Here is a 16,742-nt window from a genome sequence, read left to right on the forward strand (position 1 = left end):
GACAAAGCTTAACCTGCCACAGCTTGTGCTTGCATTGGTGATCTCTGCTCTAGGTGTGTGGGTTGTCCAGTCAGTTCATTTGTCTCATGATTTTATCCAATAGTCCTCAGTTTCCAGCAGATCCCTGCCTTATTACTGTTGGCTTTGACTGTTTCCTTCTGAGCTACAGTTAGTTTCATTTCTTGTTATACCAGTCACCTTAAAGCTACAGTTTACACATTTGTCTCTGGCAGGCTGTTAAGGGAAGGCTGTGTGGCCTCATCCGTAGAGGAAAGATTGCTCCTGGTTCTTGACCCATGTTAGCTTTGGCTGTCATCTGACCCCACCATCAGCTAATTCAAGGAGCTAACCCCATGCAAAAAACCTCAGAACAAACACCTGTCCAGGAGAGCACTAACCAAGCCCCCAGATAGTCTGCTGTGTTAAGACCCTCGATCAGTTCACCAGCCACTGACAAGTGCCAGAGCTGGCACAAGGTTGAGTGGGACCTTTCACTTGGCAGTAGCTAGGTATTAATCAGCTTAAATATAATGTGAAACTGTAGCTGGAGTCTTTTTTTTTTCTGCTGCAAGCTGATATGTGTGAAACCCTGTCAAGGTATTTTTCTCTTCCTCTGATGTTGACCTACATAGTAACTGATAGCAGCAGGCTGTCACCCTCTATTAGCTCCCATGGTAGGGTCTCTTATGGATGTAAAGCTCCACCCTTACCATTTTGAATCACTGGGATGTTAAAATGATTGTCATATTTTTTAGTGATTGCTGCTTCTTAGTTTCCTTAAAAAACACCCCCTACCCCCAAACAGAATTCTATACAGCAAATGTCTTTTGGCACCCTATTTTTCCTTTTTGGTGTCCCAAGCTCTGTTCTTAAGATTACTTACTTGACACTTTCAAAAGTCAGCCAAATAGTACTGCTCACAGTTGGTGTGTTTAATTTTTTTCTGATGGTTATTTGAAACTAAATAAAACCTGTTGTAAACAAAACAAAATCAAGTTAACTACATGAAAGTGAGTTAACAGAGGTGTTTGCTTGCTGACTGTGTTGCTTGTAAAGTTTTCTTGGTCTGTTTTATGGTTTGCTTGGTCTTTTTTTCAAAGGAAGAGTGGACCAGGAGTTATCTTCTTTCTACTATTGTTCTTCCTAGACTCACATGTTTAGTGTGTTTTTTTGGTGGATTTTTTTTGGCAAATTCTTTTCAAGTATGTCCCCTCTTTTCTTTCATTTTAGAACAAGCTTATAATGTCCATATGAAATGTCACAGAAGTGTCATCTGTCCTACCACATGTGGAGAGTGAGGCTGACCTGTTATATTAAGTATTTAATATGTTTATATTTAGCACTTCCCATTGCAAGGAATTAATGCAGCTTTCTCTGTGACATTCTTACGTAGTGATTTCAGCAAGCCTTTGATATCTGCTGGAGGAGTGTTTTCAAGCTATATCTTGTGAAGGTAAACAGGTAAAATCCTGTTTCTCTTTTGCTTAAATGTTCTTTCATATATTGCAGTGCCTGTATCTCGGGTGATATGTTAGGAAACTCTTCATAGCTTGTTAGTCAAACTAATATCACATGTTCTGTAATTGGGCTAAACTACCTGAACAAGAGCATGCTATAATCGATATATGTGCTAAGAAACTCCTTTTCTTTACCATGTGAGTATGCAGAAGGAAAAGGAATTTCTCAGCTGGCTAAAGCTTCTACTTAAAACTTGTTCAATTTCTGGAGGCTATTTGGGTCCTCTGAATCACTCCTGATGATTTTCTGCATGCCTCCAGGAACTTTTTTCCTCCTCTGGGAGTAGGGCGGGATTCTGGGGGCAAAGAAGATCAGGAAAGAAGGGAGAGCAAGGATGCTGTGTGTATGCATATATGATTGGAGTTCCTTTGTTGTCGCTTCATTCTTGTTTCTGTCCCCATCTTCTCCCAAAATTCCTGTACAGATCTAAGAACCCATCTTGGCACAACTGTCAGGCAATGTAGCTAGTACAGAGAGTGAAGGAGTAGCAAGGCAGTACTGTAGGGCAAGCTTCCATAGAGCATATACAGAAACAGTTGCTGGTGTTGTACAAAAAGGGACCCATGATTCATTTTCTTTAGGTAAAAAATTATGTAAGAATTGTATTTTAAAAAAAACCCAAAACTTTTCACTCCAGAGAATGTCAAAATGTTAAATAGCATAGGAAGTGCTAGTTCTCCACTTGTACATGCAACTTTAATGTGGCTCTTCATGTGTTCAAAAGGGTGAGAATTAAGGTGTAGCGGAAACCTGTAATCTTCTTGGTTTTCAGGTGTTTGAATCTATTCTTTTAATCTAAAATTAGCCATCTAAGTCTGGCTAATTTTAGGATTCTGTTTAATATTGGGCAGCTTAAGTAGGACTGTGGTTTTCCTGGGAAAAAGTTGCCATCAAAGCAGGTTTGTTTTTATCATTGTGAAAAACGAGTGTATATATTTAATTTTGTATGGAATAAGGAAAAATAAACAACTTTTGTAAAGATTGTAGCATGATGACCTCTGAAAAAGATGAGCTTTGAGTGGTGTGGAAAATACAGTAATGCTTCAGACTCTGCAGCAACTTCTGTGGTATATGCCAAATCATAGAATGTACCACTCTAATTTTCATTCCTGGCTTGTGTTGCTGGGTTTCTCTCTTTGGTTTTCTTTTTTTTTTTTCCTATTGGAAACTTAGTTTTTGGCAGTAATAGTAGACTGAACATAATATTTAAGAGCTTGATGCTGTGTAATGGGAGTGCTCTGGTTCCTTTTATTTCTCCTTGAGCATATGCTTCGGTATCTGATTTGTGCCATCAACATCAGCAGGACCGCTTTGTGCTATATGTAAATGTGCTTATTTGTAAAGATGCCTTCTTTAATAAGAAGCAGAGATGACGCACTGCTCTTGCCTGAGAACCCAGTTCTGTATAATTGCTTTCAGTATCACAGGACAAGCTATGTATTATTCTGCCTTGATCAAACTATCTTACATATCAATAAATAATATAGCATGCAAGATGTTTGTCCATACTGTCTTAGACTTGACTGTGGTGAGTAAAGTGTAAATACCCTGATACATTGCTATATACATATCTAAACTTGTACAACAGCCATGTTTCCAGCTACCTAGAGTGGTTTAGAGTAGAAAATTCTGTGGTTTGACATTGTTAATTGTAGTAGGCTTCTGCAGTTTTGAATTGAACTTACTCTACTATGTTTGGTGCTGTTCGAATCCTGCATCAAAATAAACTCTCCATTTCGAGATGTTCGTTCTTACTATCTTGCTTGTTTCTAACTTTTTATCCTACTCAATTCTCTTGTTCAATACTGATTTCTTTTTCTGTTTCTTATTCCTATAGTCTATATGTATTTTTCATTCCTGCTTCTTGTAAAGTTCTTCCATCTTTATTAGTTTTAAAAAAAAAATCTGTCTCATCGCTGTTCTAATTGGAAAGGAAGATCTGATGGTGCTGGGAGACAGGAAGCTATTTAAAATCCTTTTACACAGAGCAGGTAGCAACATTCTTCTCATTCAGGTTTCTGATAAAACATCAAGAGATCCTAAATTTCATAAACTTTTAGTAAGACTTAGGCTTTCAGTGTCTTTTTTTAGAAGCAAAATTGATTCCTAAAAAATAAAATAATTTTTTCCTCTGCATTAGCACTGTAAGTGCTTTGACAATCAGATTTAAGACCTTGTTCTGCAGGGGCTTAATATTCTGCACAGAAGTAATTAGCTGTAGCTGTTAAATGACGTTTCTTTAATCAGCAAAAATTCTGAAACAATGCCTACTTTTGATTATATGTTAGTGCCTTGAGGCAAATCTAATTGTATTCTCTTTTACATCGTATAAGCAGAAAGTATCTAAATGGGATGTGTTGGATAGAGCTGTAGTGATTGAAAACTCTATGTTGTTGAACTTTATGCATCCATTGCTTTTCCTAACAAAATGTTTTCGTACCTGAATGACATTAAGACACTAAAAACTGAATGAGTTTGCTTATATGTAGTTGAAAACTTCTGTAAAGCATTGTGTAATTTATATTTTTTATTTGCTCCTCACTGATGAAAGTTGCATTCATTGCTGTTGTAGTCTTAAAAAAAAAAGGTATCATATTTCTTCCTGAAACAGTTGATCTGATTCTTCTGAAAATCTCTTTCAGCTGATACTGTAACTACAAAACTAAGAATTTTCCTGTAAGCTTAAAATGCTTACACAGTCTCTAGTGACCCTTCTTAGCATTGACAAATGCCTGGCTGCTAATATGAATGCAACTGTGGGAGTCTTTGTGGAAAACATCTACCTTTCTTCACTAGTAAAACTTAAGCTGACTGTACCAGCTATGACAGTGCTTTCAGGTCTCAAGAAAGCCATTGACTTGAGCTTGGCACACTCCTCCTTTTTTGAGTTGATGCTTGGGATTACATGGCTGCTGTAGACAGGGGTGGGGAACAAATGCCTTTGCTAATGGTCACGGCACTTGGCACAATCTCAAGACAAATTTTCCTAATTCTGTTCATGTTAACATTCATAACATAGGAAGCAAATAATTCCTGAAGGATGACCCCTTGCCTGCATGTCTCTTTTTTCCTTCAAAAGTTATACATGTTCTACTTTTGATAGTGGAATCTGTACTGTTTTGTTCTTAACTGGAAGGTATGTTTTGTACTCTTTATTATCATTGTGAAAGAAAACAAGAGATGTCTTATATGTTAATGCACTTTATTAATGAAGTATTTAATTGGGTGTGTTACCTTATGATGATTTATAAAGATTCTGACTATGTTCCAAAATATTATAAAAGATACCTAGTGATACTAAGGAATTTTTTTGTTTTCAGTTTTGCAGAGGGCTTGCTCTTCATGCATAAAGGATGCGCTTCAACTCTCCACTCCCTTCTGCAAGTTCTGGGTTGCCCATTCAATCCGTGTTTTTGAAATTCTCTCTAAATATATTCCCCAAGGGTTTTGCTTGTCCTCATTCCAGAGCTGCTTCCAAAGGCCCTGCCTAAATTACAAGACAAAGGAAAACAATTGAGTAGAGACAGATACAGGAGTAACAAGCAGCAGTGGCCTTTAATGATCAGCGTGGAAATCCATGAATTTAACATATTGGACATCTAGAAGTGGCCATGTTTTCTTTCTGTTGTGCCTAGAAAAGTACATATAATGAATTACAGTTTTTGCAGGAAAAAGAAAAACAGAAAGGCAATGTAATTATGTTTTCCTAGCAGAATTGCTGGATGAACAGAGCAAGATCAAGCTCTGAGTGCTTCTAACCGTATGGGTTAAGAAAGACCACATTTAAAATACATGGAAACTAAGCAGAAAAATTTAGGTGTAGTCAAATTCTAGGAAATGGGAAGAATGCCCAGACACTGGCAATCTGGGCAATGGAGAAGTTTCTATTGCTGAACAAAAGATGTGGGAGGAAGATTAAAAGTTAAGTTACAGTTCATTTGGCTTGAAGGTGGCACCCAGCTATCTACAAAGAAATGTCAAAGACTGAGGTTTTGGCTTAGACAAGAGAGCAGATCTGAAACAGGTTCTGTGAGCTTCCATCCTAGAGATACAAGTTTTTGAGAGCAGTGATGAAGGTGGCTGAAGGCCTGGATTCTTGGTCTAAGATTTGGCTGCAAAAGAGATCAATTAGGGCCATCATTTATTGCACAGAAGTGGAAGGAAGTTTTGTTTGGAGGAGGTCTACATGGAATTTAAGAGGGCGTATTTAGAATTAAAGGCGAGTGCCCGTGTCAGTGAGTTAATTCTCTCCTCTCCCTAGCATGGTCCAAAGAACTTGAATGATATACGTGAGGAGGACTGGTGTTCAGAGTGGCGGCCATGCCTTTGTAGAAGGCCAAGGAGGCAAGCTAGCGGAGTCTAAGTTGGTACAAATGATAGTAAAGGAAGGCAGGAAACAGGAACGTGAAAAAGGTCAAGGGGAAGTGTGACGGCAAGAGGAAGAACTTCTGAAACTGGATGGAGAGGGATAAGAGGACTTGAATAACGACTCTCTCTGGTGTTCCTTGTATTTGAGGAGCAGTATTCATGTCATCTAACCACTTGCTAGAAATAAATTCTACTGTCACCTTTGTCTAAAAGAAACCACGCAAGGAATCTGCAATTTGGGTTAATTTTCTGGGCAGTGAAGGACAGTATATATATCTCCAGTGTTTTTGTGTGTCACGAGCGTAATTCTCTGTATACTAGGAGAACATGATGGGGTTGTAATATGTATGGATGTTATAAAATCGTGTATGCTGCAAGATTGGAGGAAAAGCAGCTTTTGTGGTTAACATGTGAAATGTTTTTTAGGCACTGACTCAAAGTTTTTTTTGGTGTGGTGTTTTTGGTTTGTGGTGGTGTTTTGTTTTTTTTTTTTTAAATTAGTGCCTATCTCTTTGTTTCACTGTGTCTCTGAAAGTAGCCTCTGGTTGAAGAATTAAACTTGACAAAAGGGTAAAAGTTCAGAATTTCCACACAGGGGTTTGTTTCTGGATGACAGACTTACACAAATATTTATGTGCTTTAACAGTTCTTGTCTATCCATCTGCTGAAAATCCAAATGATAATAAACTGGTTGTCCTTTTGCTATAGTGACCCAGTGCTCTGCTTTTTAGTGTGAGAGAACAGTTGCTGGTGGCCAGTTTTCTTTTCTTGTCTCCATTCTAATTTTTATTTCCTTTTTTGATCTTGAATCTTATGAAGAAGGTTGAAAGCATTTTTGTGGTTTTTTTTTTAATTCAGTTTCTAAAGAGCCTGTTGTGTCACAGCAGATAGGAGAGACTTATGTTAAAAGTCATTGTCTTGGCAAGTAAAGCTTTAGTAGCTACTAAGTTCAGAAGGCTCACTACTGCGTGCATAATTAAAGCATGTTAAGTTTTGGTTAGTGATTCAGTTATCAAGTGTCTTCTCTGAATGACATTTAGACAGCTCGTGGATGCTTTGCAAGTGTACAGTGTTCCTGCATAAGCAGCTGCAATAGTTAACTACAGTGATTGTTTAAAAAACTTGCCCCTGTTTCTAGTTTCAGATTCTAATTATTAGGTCTATTTATGGTTCTTGCTGGCAAAAAATAGTCTAATCACAGATTCTTTTGATAATATTGCTTGTTTTAAAGTAGCTGCTGCTGTAGTTTCACGTACTTGAACCTCTGTCTTGAGACTTTAGAATAAGCTGTTGGGGTGACTAGCAGGAAGCAGCAGCTTTCTGTTAGGTAAGGTTTTTGAAGATTTACTCAAAATACTCTGTATTTTAAGAGTTTGCTTATGTTGCCTAGAAGCGGGGGGGTGTGTGGGTAGTCGGATAGGGAAACTGTTTGACACATTTTGGTATATGTGTTTATGCTGGGATTCTTTCCAATCTTACATTTTTAGATTGATCCTGTCTGAGGTCTCTTTTCTTTAACTCTGAGTATTTGAGTGTAGTGCTATCTGCGTGCATTAAACTGTTGCTGATGCTTTCTTATGCTGGATGGGGAGCTTGTTGGTGTTTGGGTGTGACTTGGGGGGATGTCAGCTGCTCACACATTTTCAATCTTCTCATCCACTTAACTATTCTGTATTTTCACTTAGTTCTTGTTGCCTAAGAACTCAGAAATATGTGGTATTGGTATTTAGGGGTGTGACTTTTCTTCCATTGGGGTCATATACTTGAATATATTTGGTAAAATAGGTCTTCAGCTGGAACATAGAATATGACATTTCTTGTAGCTCCTGCTGTCCATCATTGGTAATTGCATAGAGAATATCTGTCTGCAGAAGAAGCTCTTGTACTCTCTCCTGTAAACTCCCTCAAATACCTGTTGACCTTTTTCTTCATCGTACTGTTTTCTTATGTTTGTCTCAAAATGTCACTTCCTGGAAGGCTTGGAGCTGATCATACAGTTAGCGCTAGAATTTTTCATCTCTATTGAGTCTCTGTATTTTCTTCAGATACTTAGGTATTCTGTTGAGTGACTGAAGGAAAGTAGACTGTCATTCAAACCTCCTTAATGACTCTAATTGGATTATAGTGCGGTAGAAATCAACAGCTTTTGTATGTTTATATAGTGGTCCCTGCAATGTAAACAGACGTGAGTTAAAAACTTGTTTTCCAATTTATGGCTGTTTCATGCAGTTTCAATCTAGAAAGAGACGAAGTTGGTAGAGTGATGGAGCTTTTATTATTACTATTGTATGCAGCACCTGGGACTGAAAATTTAAAGGAAAGGTAAAGGCAAAATCTTCATGGCACTTGATCTTGATGGGGCAAAATCGTGAAGGTGCACAAAGCATATCACCAGTGACTCATTTTAGTGAGTCAGACTCACTATAACTACTCAAACATCATTAATCTTTTTCACACAGGGGGATCATATTTGGGGACATACATCTTAACTGTGGGTTTTACCAAAAACATTTCTATTTATGAATAAAGCACACTCATTGTAAAGCATCCCCTTCAAATTAGGTTAATGTGGATATACCTTGAACATCTTTTTATTAAGGTCTGAGATACATTGTTACCCTGTTTTTCTAAAAATTCATTTTTTTCAGTGATTGATCTTTTGCAAAAAGAATTTCAGTATCTATTAACAAAATGTTAGTAGATCTAGTCAGAAGGTAAAGGCTGTCACTTGCCTCCAGAAATTGAGTTTTGAAAAAGAGAAACGAACCTCCAAAATATGTTATTCCCACACTGAAGTATTTTGATTCTTAAATGTTCAGTAACACTTTCTATTTCTCATTCTCTGTAAGCCATCTCTTTGGCTCCTGTACAGCGTGCTGTCTCTTGGTGAGAACATGACTGTGGGGAATGATGGCTCGTTCTGGCGACCTCATTCTCTCTAGCTGCATCTTACACAGATCCCTCTGCTAACCTTGGAAAAGCTTTCCAGACTGCAGATCTATGTTTTTACATCTTTCGGTTGATAGAAATTTTCAGTTGCTTTTGTTACTTAATTGAGCACATTGCTGCCACAATAGAATGTGAGTAACTGTTAAAGGAATACAAGAAAGTTATTTTCCCCTATAAATGGGTCATAGTAGAAGTTATCTTAAATGGTATTACTTGTATTTTCTCTCTTTAGACTAGTCTTTTGCCACTTTGAAAGTTGTTTCTCTGCTCTACAGTTGAGGGAGAGGACTTTACTGTTCAACAGTGTTAATGAGCTTGGATTTGATAGTCAAAGTGAGGAGCTCAGTCCTTCATTTTTTATTGTTTGGGAGAAATATGGATGTGACGTGGGTCATATTGAGAAAAGCGGCTGAAGAACTTCAGTTTGAATGCCTTTCAGTCAGTGCATCTGTTAAAACATTGCATTGTATTTCTGGTACTGAAATATCGAAAGGTAATAATGCTACTATAATTTTTTTTAAGTGCAAACCTAATAGCACTTAAGAAGAATGTAAAGGCTAATAAAACACTCTTTGTGTAACAAAGCAGTTTGCTGAGAACATTTATGTTATAGTACCATGGTTTTCTCCCTGCATGCCATGTACATTGGCCTGTAAACTGGGAAGTTATTTTCTAGATGACATCAAGTGATGTCAGACTTTGTCAAATTGAGAATAAAATGTGTCCCTAAAAATTTGAGCTTTTGAGCCCAAGCTAAAGACTGGAGCAAAGAGGTGTATAAATTTAAGTTAAAAAATATTCTGGATGTTTATGAGAGAGCAGTCAGGGCTAGTGCAGTGGGGGTTTGAACTGTGAATTTCTTGAACTAAAAGCTTGATTTATTGCACTTTGACTTAAAATCAGCTCTCCCTAGGCAGAGGACTGTAACAGTCATAAACCTTGCACAAACTGGACCAGTCTGGTGGGATTGCTCTGATACTATTGTATCATAATTCTATGCAAGTTATTCATTATTAGCTTCATTCTTTGACCTCTTTTTGTAAAGGTGAAGCAGTGCTTTATAATAGACATGACATGATCTTGATCTGTGAGATTAATAAAAACAGTTCTATTATACTTGCAAAGCTCAGTAAGATCTGTCCATATCCCCAAATATTCCAACACAGCACCCCAGCGAGTTACTTAAAATTTGTTTGAATCTCTGGAAACGTTATCAGTTTATCATAGACCTTGTCAAATATTTTTAATAACCTTTGTAGGAAAAATATCCCAATTTAAATATGTAGATACATACCTATTTTTGTTGACAATGTTTGGTTAACAGTTGTCAATCTTGTGTTTATTTTTTTTCTGTAAACTTTGGATTGGCTTTTAATTGCAGTTGGACTAAATGATCGCTGTAGGTCCCTTCCAACTGAACTCTTCTATTCTAATTCTCACATATCAAATGGTGGTTGCTCCTTTTCATTGGTACGTTTTCAGTATACTGGAAAAAAACGTGATATGGGCCAAGTGGCTCAGTTCCTCCTAAAAGCAGTTAGGCCGCCAAGCTTGATATTTCTTACATGGCTTGCTGTTAGCCTTCTTTCCTTTCCATTATCCACTGTCTTCTCCTTAATGCTCTTTGAAGAAAAAGTATTTTTGCCTGGGGGAGGAAACAGGGAGGGAGTGTGGGTGGTGTTTTTTTTTTTGTAACTCGTGCTTGTTTTAAATCCCTACAACTATCTTGGCTTACATTAGTCATTGACCAAATCTATATTTTAAAGAAGCTTGAAAAGATTGTGTTATATTGAGTCTGATGTGTATCTTTCTGATGCCTTGAAACATTTTAGGACTGGAACGGGCCATTTTTGTCTGTTGTTAGAATAACCTCTTGTTTAACCCAGGCTTTAAAACAGCACTCTTTGTTTTGTGTGTGAATCTCAAAACTTTTACTAGTCATTAAAGATCATGATGGAAGATTGTGCTTAGAACCAAGATGGTATTGGTTTTGTTGGCAGCGAGTTTCAAAATCGTGCTTTACTAAAAGCTCTTATGTTCGTAAATTTTATAATTAACTCTGCATTTAACTTGTGAGGTTTATAGACCGTACTGATTGGAACAATGAGTTCTGAATTCAAGACAAAACATGCTGTGGTGGGGTTTGCAGCTCTTGCAGCTCACACCTCATTGTTAATCAAAGGAGTGGCTGCGATTTTTTTGTAGTGGTTACTTCAGTTCTTGACAAGTTGTGTACAATGTATTTATTGTGCAGAAGGCAAGGAAGAGCCCTTCTGATTTTTTTTTTTTAAACTGAATGATTGCTAGATGTGCCTCTGCACACGTCCTGTATTTGAAGTACGGGATGTAGAGCTTTTCCTCTCTAAATTCTTGAGTAGACAAGCAAAGGTGCTGAGATATCTAGAAAACCCCTATGACACATTTTTCTACAATGATCTTGTTGATGTGTGTACTGTTCTTCTTTTGGGGTTCATGGCAAAAATAGTGTAGTATTGTGCACAAACATAATTCAGTAAACTTGTCTGAATCATTGCAATTACTTAGAGTAAACCAACTTGGGATGTGGCTTCTGTTTTGAAGCTGCAGTTTGTTTATAAGCAATGTGTTTCTAGTAATGAGATGCTGACTAGCATTTGTGTCTCTAGAGAAGAAGAGGAACGTCTGAGAAATAAGATCCGAGCAGATCATGAAAAGGCTCTGGAAGAGGCTAAGGAGAAATTGAAGAAATCACGTGATGAGATACAAGCTGAGATTCAGACAGAAAAGAACAAAGTAGTGCAAGAGTTGAAAAAGAAAGACAGCAAGCCACTGCCCCCTGTTCCTTTGCCAAATCTTATAGGGATAAACAGTGGAGAACCAGCAGACCCGGATATTCGAGAGAAGAGGAACAAAATTAAAGAGGTAAAGATGATGATGATGTGGTCCTACCCTTTCTTGTATCTGTTAGCAGTTATTTATATGGTGTTTAGTTGGTGTTATTTATATTAAAAAGAAAAGAAAACCAAGACTACAAATCTTTTTAATAAACAGTAAGCTAAAAGTGCACATCAAGTATTAATGAACATCAGCATTATTGCATGTTTTTTCCGGGTGTTGGGGTGTTAATATTTCACTGGATAACAACTTAAAAATGACTTTAAGGATTTCTTCAACTTAGTGGTATGGGTTCAAAGTGAGTTTGTCATTAACACATGGAACAGCAACAAGTGCATCTTTAAAGCAGAGTCTGACTTTGTCAGGTTCCATTCAAAGACATGTTAGTGTGTCACAAGGTATTTTTAAATGTTTAAAAAGTGGCTTGAAAAGATAGGAAAAAAAAATGACCTGCTGCTAAAATTTGCAAATTACCGAATTACCACATGCTTTTCAAAATAATTTTTAAATGGGTCTAAACAACTAGGAGTTCATTTAAGTAGATTGTCTCATTTACCTGTAAAACATTCAAACTAAGTTGATAGCTTAGGCTTTTGGTTCTGTGGCAGCTTATGCTATGGGAATTGCTGTTTCTGGTCTTATCCTTTCCACTCCTGTTTGGCTGTGAGATTCATTGCCCTCTTTTGCCCTGGCAATGCCAATTCCCTGTTGTTATCGCCAGGCATTTTTCTGAGTCTGTACTTCTACCTAGTAGGGCAGAAACATTGCACAGCCTTCTTTTTCTTTTTCTTTCCTGCAATCTGATTAGTTTCATGCCTAAAAATTGGATTAGCAAGCAGGAATGGTTCAGGCCAGAGGTTAGGCTAGCACAGCCTCTGTAATTAAAGAACGTCCAGGATCACAGCACTTTGTAGTTATATCAGCTAAATCTTCTTTTAAATTGTAGTCTGAGTTTAGTTAGCTCATAAAACCAAACAAAAATAAGTCAGTCATACACCTGTCCTCGTAATAGGGAGGAGTTGCAGCTGGAGTATGTGCTGTGCTGCAGGCAGATCACCAAAGCCGGAATTTTACTTTGAATATTAATGACGACTAGATGAAATCCACTCTTACCAAATAATGAACAACTGCTTGTGATACATTTTGATATGTATCATAAGCTTATGATACTATTGAATCTCTCAAGTTTGCCTATGATACTATTTGAATAGTAGCAAATCCTTCCCCAGAAGGTGTGCCTATTCTGTTAGTGACTACTGCAGAAGCACTTTTGACCGAGAAGTTGTGTGTGGAATATTGGACTCCCTTGATCCTGCTTGGTTAGGGCTGTTTCCTGAAGGACAGCACTGAATTGTGGATTTCAAAAGGCTCTACTGCTTTTCAAAACTGTGTCCTCAGACATTTTCAGTGAGAATATACAGAGAATCTTGCTTTTCAAAATGTCTTCTGAAGGGTGAAGATGAATGGTGAATGGTATGGTCATGTAGTTGTCAAGACTTCTTAATTTTAATTACAGTTTACTATATTTAAATACCTTTGAGTTTGCCACTGATGGATTTAATGGGTAGAATAAGATTGAGTTGACCAAGTAATGTGAAAGTACTGATGAACTAGCTGGAAAAAATAACCAACTAAAGTTCCTATATATCAAGCCTGGAATTGGAGGGAGGGTTGAAAATTAGTATTTGCATTTCTGCGGTTGTTTTGTCAGAATGTAGACTATGAGAGGAGATGAGAGGTTAATACAGAATGGCAATTTTCTTGGTGACATGGGTAAGTAGTAAAGTTTGGACAATTCTTGCTGATCTACACCTGAAGGTATAGCAATTTGTGAGTAAGGAATACAGTGTAGTTTAACTAATAGCTCTGGTGATCCTCAGCTGCAGTTGCCGCAAATCTCGTGCTGTAAAAGGCTTACTCCTTTTTTTGGTGATCAGCCTACCTGCGAATCGCACTGACAAGCTGTTTTTTTATTGGATAACTTGTTAATGGCTCCTATTGTGGTTTCTGAAGCATAGCTTTTCATAGCCAGACCAAAGATTTTATGGGACTATGTATTGGGTGGGTAAGTACTTCAGTTAGGATAATCATACCTTTGTACTGAACAGTCTTCAACAGTGTGACCACTGTGCTTGAACAGTCCAGGATGATACTAGCATGACTGAAATTTTTGTCTTTTGTTGTGCGAATTGCCTTTATTGAGTCAGTCTTGTTAGTACTGTAGCGATCAGGTCATCTCCAGAATTTTTAAATTCTTTGATGTAGGGCAGTAGATCATCACTTCCACAGCTACATGCGTGAAGGGGTAGAATACAGGAGTGGACGGTCTGCTAGTGAGAATGGACAAATGATAATGCTGAAGAACCCATTGTTAGCGCATTGTCATTTTTGTTTGGCCTCTGTGTCTACTTCTGGATTTTGGCATCTGCTATGTTGCAATGAATATAACGTGGCTGAGATAAAACATGTATCAACAGTGTCAGATGAATAATATTTTGCCTGAAACCTGTTTTTGACAGCATCTGATGCATCACAGAAGGCTGCAGCGATTCCAGAGATGCAAAGTGCATTTTGAAATATGCTATGATCATCGCCGAGGTCTTCTCTCTGTTTTTTGTAACCAGTGTAGACTGATACAAATAGTCTTCATAGATGAGATAGAGTTAGTAAAAAAAAAAAAAAAAAGAACAAGTTCTAGGAGGCAATATCTCTAACATAGGTCTACACCTAGCTTATGTAGTATTTCTGACATGCAAGACATCATGGTTGCCTGGATTGAGACCAAAAAAAATAGCACAGGGAAGCTGCTAGCTCTTTGGAGGCTGCATATCTGGCTTCAGAATTCCAGGTGGTCCTGAGAAGGCATTTGGCTCATGCCTTGGTTTACTTTGAAGTGTCCTGATGCATATTTGAGGAACTTCACACTCTCAGAACAGCTTTAGACTGCTTAAATTCACAAAATGAATGAATTTATACAGCCTATTTTGCCTGGTATCAAACGGTGAAAAACTGTGTAGAATTGGGCTACATGTTGTAGCATGCACATGGCTCTTTACAATTGGGAGAAAGACTGGAAAACTTTTAAACAGGGATCTCGTTTCTATCATTTTTACAGAAAACTTATTACTACTTTTTCTTGCCAAAGAACAACTTCATGAAGTCTTTTTTAACAGATCTTTGTATAAAAAGTGGATTTGCAGTACTTAAATATTTTAAAAATACATATTTTGATTTTTTTTTTAAAAAAAGTGCATGTAAAAGAAAAAAAGTTGTGTAGTGTTCTTAAGAGAGCTTTGTAAAGCATTTGAAAGCTTTATATAATAGGAATGTTTGCGGAGCACAGAGAGGTTTATTCCATTAAGGTCATGGAAAAACCCAGGAGCAGAATCTGCATATCTTGGTTTTGGTTTTGTCTTTGGTTCTGATATTTATATTTAATGTTACATTGTATTCTCAATTGTAACTAATTCACAGAATTGTATAATTTGTCTATATTCTTCTAACAAGCTATTAATTCGGTTATTTCAATAAGGACTATTTATGAGTTGGCTGATTATTTTAGATGCACAGTAACAACTTTGAGAAGTAGAGGTTTTTAACAACTTTGAGAAGTAAAGGTTTTCCGCCTGCTTACCATACATACTTTGTAGCACTTCTCTAGTATATTAGCTTGTCTTTCTGGCTTTTAAAAAATGCTATGGTTTTTAATTAACTAGTATTTTAAGAATAAACACATCTGAAAATTATTTTTGCTGCTACACTTTAGCTTTGTATTAATATTTTAGTGATTTTTTTTTTCATACTAAGTAAAAGATTAGAAAATGGTTTTATAAGAGGGTAGATGTAATTTGTATAACTTTTCAAAAAGACTTTAAGCTGTGTCTTTTTATTGTGGTTAATGCAAAGAAATTAAGAACAAAACTCATCTTTTGGAAGTCATTGGCTTCCTTTCCAAGTTAAATTAGATATAAATTGCATGAGCACTAGGAATTTTCGGCACTTAATTTCCATTATTATGTCCTTTAAATGGTGTTCAGAATATTAATTTTTTTCTGCAGTTTAAGTGTAATCATTACAGATAGTCCTTTTTTTTTGAGAGAGAGATTTATTTCCTTGAGGAGTTAAATTTTACCCAGTCAAATAAGGAAAACTTTCTTATTCTTTTCACCCTACTCAGGGTTCAGCTTTTCGTTCATTTAAGGCTAAGATTTCACAGTATTGCCTTACTGCCAGCATTCATTTCAGATACTCATTAAAATAGAGTATTTCACCCAATAGTAGTACTAATCCCATGCGGGATATTCTATATATATACCTTGTTCTAAACATTTAAATATTTATTTTGAGGTCTTGGACTGTTAAAGTCCAGAGGTCTTGGACTGTTAAAAGTCCAGCGGTCTGAGAAGTGTTGAAATTATGGATGTATAAGTTTTACATACAAGTCAGTAGTGTATTACATGCAGTATCGGTTTTGCATTCGTACTGACTACAGAGCTCTGGGGATGATTGTCGGGGACCTGGGGTGGTGGTCTCCTTGATCCTGCCAGCAAGGGGAAGGGGTGTGAGGAGGAGGACACTGGCAACGCACATCAGCAGTTGGTTGTGGAGCTTGTGTTGGCAACAGGGTTTTGGGTTCTACAACCATGGGACCCTGTTTGCAGGATCTGCCTGGGAGAGATGGGATCCGCCTCACTGAGGCAGGACAAAGGCATCTTTGCCAGCAGGGTGGCTGACCTCGTAAGGAGGGCTTTGAACTAGGAATGGTGGGGGAGGGAGAGACTAACCAAGCAGTCTTGTGAGGAAGCGACTGACAGGGTGGACGAGCAAAGGGCCTGCGGTGATGTGACAGAAAGGAATCACAATCAGCAAAACGGGGCTTAGGCGGGGTCACCTCTAACATTTGTGTATAAGCAAGGAAGTGCCTACAAGGCATCATTATGGAGAAATCCCTAAAGCCCTTTCTGGGAAATCAGCATGCCAGGGTACCTTGCTGAAGCGCATGTACAATAATGCGTGCGGCATGGGGACTAAAC

At 37.5% G+C, this 16,742-nt stretch overlaps 1 protein-coding gene across 7 annotated transcripts in view; it reads left to right on the forward strand.

Moving 5' to 3' along the window:
• The window catches only part of MAN1A2 (mannosidase alpha class 1A member 2), a 151,071-nt gene that overhangs the window by 17,678 nt on the left and 116,651 nt on the right, over window positions 1-16,742 (forward strand). For 5 of the 7 annotated variants that reach the window (XR_012676183.1, XR_012676184.1, XM_075165734.1 and 2 more), the window contains exon 2: window positions 11,481-11,736. The exons of the other annotated variants lie outside the window; for them this stretch is intronic. Coding sequence is in view for 3 of the 5 variants with exons in the window: in XM_075165734.1 (XP_075021835.1) it covers window positions 11,481-11,736 (256 nt within the window). In the remaining 2 variants the exon portion in view is untranslated. The remainder of the gene's footprint in view (window positions 1-11,480; window positions 11,737-16,742) is intronic. 7 annotated transcript variants of the gene reach the window in all.

Source organism: Calonectris borealis, chromosome 1, assembly GCF_964195595.1.
Source record: "Calonectris borealis chromosome 1, bCalBor7.hap1.2, whole genome shotgun sequence".
In the NCBI taxonomy this organism is placed as follows: domain Eukaryota; kingdom Metazoa; phylum Chordata; class Aves; order Procellariiformes; family Procellariidae; genus Calonectris; species Calonectris borealis.